The sequence below is a fragment of the Sturnus vulgaris genome, chromosome 15 (assembly GCF_052056855.1).
Source record: "Sturnus vulgaris isolate bStuVul1 chromosome 15, bStuVul1.hap1, whole genome shotgun sequence".
Classification (NCBI taxonomy): Eukaryota; Metazoa; Chordata; class Aves; order Passeriformes; family Sturnidae; genus Sturnus; species Sturnus vulgaris.
Window position 1 is genome coordinate 120,741 of NC_142257.1, and position 10,134 is coordinate 130,874.

Genomic DNA, 10,134 nt, shown 5'->3' on the forward strand with positions numbered 1-10,134 from the left:
ATCACGAACAGCCCAAGTTTAGTTCCGAGCAAATGGGTCTTCTGCGCGTGAGCACAGAAGCGAGAAGTCTTCGCTTCCTTCTCCGCAGCTGGACCTCCTACAGGGAGAGGGTTCTCCCGCGGCCAGTGACAACGCCTGCTGTTTCCTTGGGACCAACCTCCTTGAAAACGACTCCCCCTACTAATTGGACTACAATCAAACTTCTTAAGAATCAGAAATCCTGTATTCAGGCCAACAGGAAATGAAAGATCTTGCAGAAAATGTATGGGCAATGCTTTCTCATAAAGCATTTTTTCCCCTGAAATCTGATTTCAATTCATGGGATGAAGGCCATGAAAATAGTGGATGCAGAAGACCTTATGCATTTGTTTATGTTATACTAGCAAGGGTGCACTGGCCGTCATTCCTGTATAGCCAAGCACTACTGCCTGACTTGGATCACTTTTCACACAATGCACCACAGAGAACCTATCTTCTTTTTGCCTCTGTAGGCATTGAAATTACCATCACTACTCATGTCAAAGTGCTCTGGAGAACCTGGGGCATCCTCACACTCATCAGGCATTGCTTGAGAGCCTGCTTGGTCAGTTTTTAGCGCAATCAAAATTCAGAAGGCTAGACCAGGAGTTAACAGAGATGAGCTTGAAAAGATATCAACATCTACATCTTTTTGAGGGGGAGAAGTGGAGAGTGTGCTGATCTTCCCTGTGGGATCCAGTGGCAGGACATGACACGCAGGAGTAGCTCAAAGCTCCGTTTGGAGATGTTCAGACTTCACATTAGGAAACATTTCTTTAGTGAGGGGGTAGTGAAATAGAACAGGGTTCCTAAAGAGGTGATCTGTGCCTCAAGCCTATCAGTATTGAAGTGACGTTTGTATATTGTAATATAGGTATGCTTAACAGCAGTTGGACTAGATATTCATTGTAGGCCCTGAGTCCCTTTCAACTGAACTATTCTATTCTATACATCTGAACAGAGCAGTGCTCACAAATCAGAATAATCTGATTCCAACTATTATTTTGTTCTTTGCGAAACAGATGTAGGCAAAAAAATTGATCATTGCCTGTACATAATGTTATTTGCCTCCTTCTTTGAATCACCACATTTGGAGACCCTTCATTATCTTGTCTCCCATAGGGGGAATTCTGTGACTTTTGACATGAGTTATATACTCAGATAGTCTGAAGCCACATATTTAACTTGCCAGTCAACCTGCCTTGAACAGAGGCCTGGAAAAGCCCAGCACATGTGGCTTTGAAGCAACTGAAAGAGTCAGAATTGCTGCAATGCAGTCTTTCTAAGTAGTAATTTCAAGGAAAATGTAAGCCTGCACAATTTGATGTTTTATTTATTTTTTTTCTGAAGGGTATTGTACACCAAATATCCCAATGGCAGGAAAGCGCATTCAATGTGTTTAGAAGCCAAACAGTCACTTTCATTTTAACAAACACAATTACAAAGTAAAAATAAACCACAAAATAATGAACTGCATGTTCATAACATACAAAAATTGCTGCCTACTCAGTAGGTAACTACAACATTCCAACTCCTGAATATATATATATATATAAATTTACATTTTTGTAACAAAAATAGACTTTGAAAGGTGTGGGGGAGAGAGGATACGGGGGGAGTTTTGTTTGGTTTTTTTTGTTTGTTTTTTTTGTTGTTGTTGTTTTTTGTTTTGTTTTTTTGTGGGGTTTTTTTTTGCTTACATTCCATCCCCTGGCCCTTTCTCTTGTTCCTCTCCCCACCCATTCCCTGCTCTTCCTTACATTCTTTGAGTAACATCCCTTCCTCTTTAAGGCAAGATGCAAAGCACCCACTCACACAAACGCATGACGTCAGCAAGGCTTCACAAAAAGGCACCAAGACTTGTAACTTTTAAAACAAAACTTTTGCCACATGTGAGTGTCTCATCAGGTGATATTTACATAGCATCACTCCAACATGCTCAAATACAGTAAGTGCTATTCCCAAAGAAGTTTGAAACGCATTATAGCATTGTCACTGAAATAGAATTAACACTTAAAAATATGGGCCTGCAAACTCCAAATTATACAATATGAATATGCAAAGATTTTTTTTTCCACATCAATAGTACCTAAAGGAAAGCAAAACCATGGCACATGTACAATTTACATCAGCTAGATACTTAATCAAAAGTCCTTTCTTCCTAATAAAAGACTATTGTTTACGGGGGAAATAATATTAAACTTATATCCACAGTCCATGCAAATTAAGTCATTCAACAGAGGTGGAAAACTTAAGCAGCAGTTGATTCAGGCAGCTGAAGTTTAAACTAAATTGCCTTGCAACGTATGGTGTTGTGGGAGTAATTGGAGATTCCATGTCTGATAATACAAATGGAAAAGGTGAATTCTGCTGTTCCAGAAGGTACTCTCAGCAGATCTCAATTGTCCTTGGAGAAAAGGCTGAGTTCATGTCTGAAAGTGCTGAAGTCACCTGTGAGCTGAAATTGTTGGCAACTCCTGGCGAAGAGAAGGAGGTGGCCACTTGGGTCTGAAAAGTGGCAGTGCCAGAGGGGTAAGTGGTTGCTATAGAGGAGGATGGGAATGTGGTGTGTGCAGGGGAGGGATAGGAAGAGGGAGCAGGAGAAGAATACGCTGTGCGCACTGGGGAGGGATAAGTTGTAGTGATGGAGGAAGGGTAGGCTGTAGTCACAGAGGATGAATAGGCGGGAACTGGGGAAGCAGTTGAGGCTGGAGCTGTCTTTTCCACTTTCTTGTCCTTCTGCCTAAGGTGGATTTTAGTGTGTCTCTTCCTCTCATCACTTCTGGCAAACTTTCTGCCACAAATGTCACAAGCAAATGGCTTCTCTCCCGTGTGTGTGCGGATGTGCGTAGTCAAGTGGTCACTCCTGCTGAAGTTCCGCATGCAAATACGGCACTGGAAAGGTTTCTGTCCCGTGTGAATGCGTATGTGCCGCGTTAGCTCATCAGATCGTGAAAACCTCCGGTCACAGGACTCCACTGGGCAGGCATAGGGACGCTCATGAGGAGGCGTCTTGCTTGGACGGTTTGGGTATTTCCTCATCCTGCTGGGCTTGATCAGCTGGGACTGATAATTAGTGTTGAGGGTCTTCAACTCTTGGGAGCCAGTCTGCGTAGCAAATGCCTTAATAGTGGACAGTGGTGTGAGGGAAGGCTGCTGTGCTCTGGTCTCCAGGGCTGGGAAGGGCTTCTGATCAGCTGAAACAAGACTGAGATCACCCTGTTGCTGAGGGAACAAGTAATCCGGGATCATTGGCACCTGAAAGTTGGTTTTAGCAGTCGGATAAGCTGGAGGCGGATACTGGATGGGGGCTCCAGAGGGGTTGGGGAAGGACTGGGTCTGGGATTCAGGGAAAATGTCAGAGCTGGAGTTGGGAAATGTTGGTGCAGCTGAATAAATTGGATTGTTCTCGCTGGCTTGGACAGAACAGCTCAGTGGGGAGCTCTGCGAGGAGGATGATGGTGATGATGAAGTAGGCGTAGAGGTGGGAGGTGCATTAGCCATGCCCACGAGCCCACTGACCAAGCTGAATAGGGGCTCTGGCCATAGGGGGTTGCTGCTGTTGGGGGCCGGCTCTAAGGAGAAGCGCCCCGTGTAGGTTATCGGTGGCAGTCGCGTCGTTTGGTTGGGGTAGCTGGTTTCTGGCAGGGTTTTCTCGTTGTTCAGGGAGATTTCGGGAAAAGTGTCTGCAAAGAGAGGAATAGCTATTAATTCCAGCAGCCACTGCTGCCGGTGCTTCGCGAGCCATCCCTCTCACAGCGCAGACCCAGATTCTGGTTAATTACTAATTGAGCGTAACATATTGCAGCGTCGCTGGCTGGTCTCCAGCCGCAGCTAGTCCGGAGCCGCTGACGCACACAGGAGAATCCCCCCGCGTCGCCGCCGGGACAGAGGCGACGCTGCAGCGCGGAATTCCCGCAGGCGTCGCTGCCTCCGCTGCAGACCGGGACTCCTCGCCCGCCTGGGCGAGGTCAGCGCTCTTACCTGCCGCGAGGTGCTCGAAGTGCTGCTCTCCGGGCTCCCCGGCGGCGCCGAAACCCGCACTCTCGGGTGCCCCGGGCGGGGCAAGGAACTGCTGGCCCCCGCCGCTGAGCAGCATCATCTCCTCCAGCTTGGGATAGTGAGTGTCCATGGCGGGGGGCGAGTGCGGGAAGGCGCCAAAGGGTTCGGAGATCTGCAGCGGGGGCAGGAGCTGCATCTCTGCCTTGGCCGCGGCCATGAGGGCGCCGGGCTCCGACTCTGACGGGTGATGGCGCTGCCGCCGCGGGCCCGGCGGACGGGCCGGCTGCGACGAGGCGGCCGTCGCCTGCTCTGCGCCCTGCGCCGCTGTCTCCCTGGCGCTGCCCGTTGAAAGCGCTCGGCTCCCCGCCCGCCCGCCCAGGGCTCCCCCCGGCTCTGCCCGCTGTAAGCGCTCGGCTCCCCGCCCGCCCCGGCACCGCCTCTATATATCGGGTCTCACCGGCCGCAGCCCGCCCTAGCCCTGACGTACATGGCCATATATGGAAAGCAGGAAGCCCTAATATGGATGCGGGCCGGAGGACCCCTCCTGGCGTCAGAACCTGGCACCGGGGAAAGCCGGGCCGGGGGGCCCCTCCCGCCCCGGGTTGAGGGCCCCACGCCCGCTGCAGGTCTGACCCCCGCCATGGGCAGCGCCGCCGCAGCGCTGCCGCAGCATCGCCGGTCCGGGGAGATGGGGTCCCCGGCCCCCGCCGGCCCCTACCAGCCCGCCGGAAGCCCCTGCCGTACTTTCCATATTAGGAAACAACCTTATAAGTCCCGATTCCGGCGGAGACTTCCCGCTCCTTTTATGGCGATTCCGGCCCCGGGTTTTGGGGGGGGCGCAGAACCAGTCTGCAGCGGGGCGCGCGCCCGCCCCCAAGCAACAGGAGCGCGCGGAAGCCCCGAGTCGCGGAAGAGTGAGGCTGCTGCTCGGGCGGATGGCGCAGAAACCTCGGAGAGCTGCCGGCAGACCCCGGGGTCGCTGCCCTGTATTCGCGGGCAGAGCTCGCCCCTACCCTGTTTGCTCAGCTCGCACTACTCGCCTCCCCTCTGTCTCCGCGGAGGAACCGCGGAAGCCTCGATGAGGAGTTTTCTGGGTGCTGGCAGCGCGCCCAAGGCAGGAGCTGTCCGCTCCCGGAAAAGGGGAATCTCCGTGATTCCAGCGGCCGGTATCGCCCTGCTCCGCCCGCTCCCGACGAGAGCGGCGGAGGTCTGCCCATAGCGCCAGACCGGGACAGACCCCGGCTCCGTGCGCCTCCTTCACATAGCGGAGAACGGAACACTGATAAGCAGAGAGCCCCAGGTACTACATGGCCGCAGCCACCACTGACTTCAGCGCGATGAAAAGTGACAGCGCTCGGGACTCTGCTCTCGCGGCCTTAGGACTGTCCCCTGACACGGCTACAGCTCTTTCCTGCCCTCCCCGCAAAGTGCTGGCTGCGCCCTGCACTGGTTCCGCATGGAACCCTCGGCCGTCTGCTCGACTCAACGCGCACGCCGAGGAGCCGCGGAAGAATGCTCCCCAAACCGGGGGAGCCTCCCGCGCTATAAATAGTCTCTCTCCGCGGCCGCTGCCCCGCCCCGCCCGGGTAGCCCCGCTGCCGGCGCGCGGGGCTCCCCTGGCGCCGGGCCAGGCGGCACCGGCGACGCAGTGTGTCCGCAGTGCGCGTGCGCGGCCATCGCAACGAGGGCTTCCCCGCAGTATGCGGAGCTCCGGGGGCGGGGCCGGCGCTGTCGCCTGCAGCCCAATGTTTAGGCGGGCCCGGTGCTGGTGACCAGGCCCGAAGCTCGGCGGCGCACGTTCGCCCCATCATCGGGTGCAGCGCCGGACTTAACGGGGGGGCCTGCTCGCTGCCGTCTGCGACCGCACGTTCTGCCACGGACAGCGCTCTCTCTGCCGCAGAGACGGAGCGTAACCGCAGGCGACTTCGCTCCTCTTCTGGTCTAGGCCCGCTCGCTCGGGGCACTGCTCGCCTCCGGGCACGTCCCGCAGCGCCACTCGAGGTCGGTTGCAGAGTTAACTCTTCCCCGCAGAAATCCTGGCGCCGAGCCGGCCGGGCCTGGCCACACAGCGCTTTATGGCAGGCGGCCTTCTTTTGCCGTGGGAAGGCAGCTGCACTAGGCGCTACCGTCTTTGTGACTTATATTCAAGTTGTGAGCCACGACAGGCCTCTGCCCGCTTTTACAGAATATTTAGACTTTCGCCATGCGTACGGCTTTTAACTGAGTTGCTATATTTAGGATCGTGCCTTGCCAGTAACCCTGTGCAGTGCCTCCCATACCGATGCATTTCCACCTTAAAATCAGTGATAGGCTGTAGGAAAAACGTAGTAGGTAGTAGGTTTGCTTATCTGCAGCTGCTGTCACTCAATGGCAACTACTACACATCTGTTCTTTGGTACTTACTCTTTAAGGAGAGAAATCATACTAGTTTTCAGTGCACCAGGCCAAACCTCTATTTTGAAAATGTGATTTGGAGCTTTTCCTTTTTTAAAAATGATATGTGCTGCAGGTTTTGTGACTCCCATACATAATAATTTCAACTAGTCTGATTTTCATCAGCATGTCACAGTTTAGAGCTCAGTTAGAAAAAGATGAGTAGAAGAACTTGACTTTTTCTACAAACACTGTTTGGCTTCTGAACATCTTACTGGCATTGCACCTTCCTTGTTCTTCTTTTTTATTCTATTCCTTTTCATGATCAGAAAGAGGTGCCTGATTCCTAGAGAATTTCATTCATACACTCTGTATGTTAGGCCCAATATTCCTTTACAGATATTGAAGTGCATCATTCAGACAAATTTGGTTTTTTGTCAAAATCTGAATTCACAGATGGAAAAATCTATCTCTGTATTTCTTTTCAACTACCTTCATTTTTATCAATGTAATTCTAATTTATTGATTTGTATAAGAGAAAACAAGAGACCTGCTTTAAGAGTTGCAGACAGAACAGTATAATTAGCTTGAGCTGCACAAGACTTATAGTAATAATATTATTTTGCCACGTTGCACCATTCTGGTGAGGCTTGCTGGCTTCAGGGAACTACTGGAGAGGCCGTGGATGACTTACAACTTGTGCAGTGAGCTAGGAAGTTGCCTATGAGTTGCATGAGTTGTTACGAGTTTTCCAAACTCCTGTTCTGTGTTCCATTTTCTTTTTCTGAGTACAACGTTAGGTATGTAGGAATTACATTAAAGGTGTTATATTTTTACTATTGAGATCCAAGATCTGTTTAGTTCATCTAGTCAGACATTTGAGTTTGTTTCTAGGTAGTATGATTTGAATTTCCAAGGAATTTATGACTATAGACCAGTATTTGAAATGTCTTTCCAAAATGGCAGTATTTTAATAAATTTCTAATACTTCCTTTAATGCTCCTAGTGAAAGCACAGAAATGTAAGACACTGCCACTAGATCAGTCACAATTTTATTTGAAAATTTAACAGTTTTGGCTCCGATTGTGTAGTGAATAAACACTGAGTCTCCTTGACAGTCCATCGTGATCACACGTATTTGTTGTGTCTCAATAAATTTCAGTGAGAGGAATCCTATTCCTAGAACACAGAGTGTCCCTGGAATGCTATGGGTCAGGGAACGAGAAGACAGAATGGCTCCAAAGTTAAAAATTACCTGAGACAAATCCTTGGTTTTGTTTTGCTTGCTTTATTAGTAGAGACTGGTACAAACAATTTTATATTCAGCCTCAGCATACCTTTCAATGTTTAATTTCTCACTATTTCTTTTTTTCATTCAAACTGATCTGTTGTGCTGTTGTGCTAATAAAATAATCACCGTGCCTTTATGAAATAATGTTTCCACACAATTACAGCTTTATCTCTCAGTTACTTTTTGTTAATTGCTGCTTTCATGATGAGCTTACTTCCAGGTCTTTCCAACTTGTACTTTAAATTATGCAAGTCACTTGCATTTCTTGTACACAATTTTCTAGGTAAGGGGACAGTATTTCTTGTCTCTAACTGTTCCTCAAGTGTTCATCTGTCTTCAAATTTATTTGAAAATACAGAATACAAAGCGGGGGGGGAATAAATTCTCCTTAGGAAGGAAGCTTTAGGGAAACTAAGCTTGCAATTGCTGTGAGTGTCAGTGCAGCTGCTGGCTCAGTATCCATGGAAACTTGATTTCCCATCTTGCTGCAGGAATGAATTGAAGATCCCAACCCACCTGCCCAGGGAATCACTGTGATATTAACTCACATCCCGCTCTAAGGCTCACTCATCTCAGATACTCTCTTCATCAGAACAAAAGGTTCAATTAGCTTTCACCAATTTAAAAAAAAAGAAAAAAAGGCTACCTAAATCTTTACTGCCTCAAAACCAGGGCAGAGAACATCTTGGAGATCTACATCTTTCAAACAGAACTTGCCAACTTGCCCGAAACATCAACAGGAGAGGGCACAGAGACAGGAATGCTCTATGGAAATCTCATGTCCAACATCATATAGTTACCTCTATTTTTTACCTATGCCACTAGCTATATTATCTTGGGGGGTAAATTCACTGTCCATGCTTCAGTATCAGAACATTAACCCTGTCTTCCACAGTACATTCTTAAGATATAATGTGCAAAGCTTCAAAGAGAATAAACCAAAAGGGACTTTTGCTAGGGAATATTGTTTCCAGACTTCTCTTTGAAGGCTTTTCGTTAATTACAAACATAAGCATGTCAAGTTCCCTCAAGGTCTGCTTCTGGATCAAACATCTCCGATTATCTACCTTTGAACTTTCTTTCCTCTTATTTCCTGTTGAATTCTCTAGTCTGCCACCATTCCCTTTTTTTTTTCTCATCTCCAAATCATCTTTTCTGCTCTTAGGTCTTTTCTGTTTGGATCTTTCTGATACTTTGTACTTAGCACCTGGTCCATTTGTAACCATGACAACTACATCATGATATCAGCAAAGGATCTCACTATTATCTGAGTAACCAGATCTCATTAAATGTCAGGGATGCTGCTTGAACTGAGGTTTAGTGTTCTGTAGCCAGGGGACAAGTTATGTTTGGAGTTTTCTGTATTTTATATGTGAGCCAGGAAAGGCCAATTTCTTATGTTCACTGGTATCCTTCACACAATTGTCCTCCATCTTTTGTTTCCATTATTGAGACACAAAACCTTCCACAAATGTGGACCACTGAAGGAATGTTATCACAGGAAAGATGGCGAGGACATTATCATAGACTGAGCATAAAGTCTTTGGATTCGATCAAAGAAGTTATGCTATGTTGCTCCGTTACATCTCCAGTGCTGACAGTTCATAAGCAGCTGGTCTCACACTGTTAATTCCAGGTGATGCAAAAACTGCATAGACTTGTTACAGAATAGTTTTGGATTTGGGGACAGCTAAACACCACTGTTTTCTCTGAATGGTAAATGCAGGCAGGGGAAAAGTGAAAATATTTTGAACTGACTTGGTGGTAACTCAAGACATGTTAGATAAATAGTTAGGAGGAGGAAGAAATACCACAGACCTGTGGAAGATTACTGAAGTACAAGGACTCCAGTGTTCTTAAAGGAAATAATTTCCCCTTCTAGCTGGACTTACAAATTACATGTTGTGTTGTATTGTTACTCAGCACCAAGACTGAGAACTCTGTGGTTAATCACAATAAGAATTCTATGAAATGCTGCATTATGCAGAGTACAAATATGCAGCAATGCATCCATAGAGTACTACATGCAAGCTGGATCTGGTCCACAGCTCACACCAGGTAATGTTGCTTCTAGATTTTTTGCATTTTCCAGGTGAGTAGAGAAGGGAGGGAAGAGAAGTAGTTGTTTGCTTGGTTTGTTTTTTTTTTTTTTGCTTTATCATTTACTATAGTATTTTCAGTTACCATATATGCTACGAAACAAATCAAATTGAATTGGAATCTAATAAACCCATTAATCTTAGACATCACAACAACGAATCCCACAAGGTAGAAATTACAGTGTTACAAACTCGTGTATTGGAGGCAAACCTTCGGCCCTTGCAATGAAAACAGGTCAATTCACTTTTTCTTATTCTTGGACTAAGGAAGCCCAATGAATTAATATTTTTCGAATAAAAGAATTTGACAACACCTCCTCTTATACTTCTTAAATAAGAGGAAATACAACG

The 10,134-nt window shown here is 47.7% G+C and overlaps 1 protein-coding gene across 1 annotated transcript; it reads right to left on the minus strand.

Annotated features, from left to right (window-relative positions):
- Window positions 1-1,325: 1,325 nt before the first annotated feature.
- Window positions 1,326-4,327, minus strand: EGR1 (early growth response 1). The gene is made up of 2 exons (XM_014893327.2): window positions 4,003-4,327; window positions 1,326-3,704 (listed from the first exon to the last, which is right to left on the minus strand). Exons 1-2 carry the CDS (start codon window positions 4,235-4,237, stop codon window positions 2,407-2,409), a joined length of 1,533 nt encoding a protein of 510 aa, XP_014748813.1. The 5' UTR covers window positions 4,238-4,327; the 3' UTR covers window positions 1,326-2,406.
- Window positions 4,328-10,134: the final 5,807 nt, after the last annotated feature.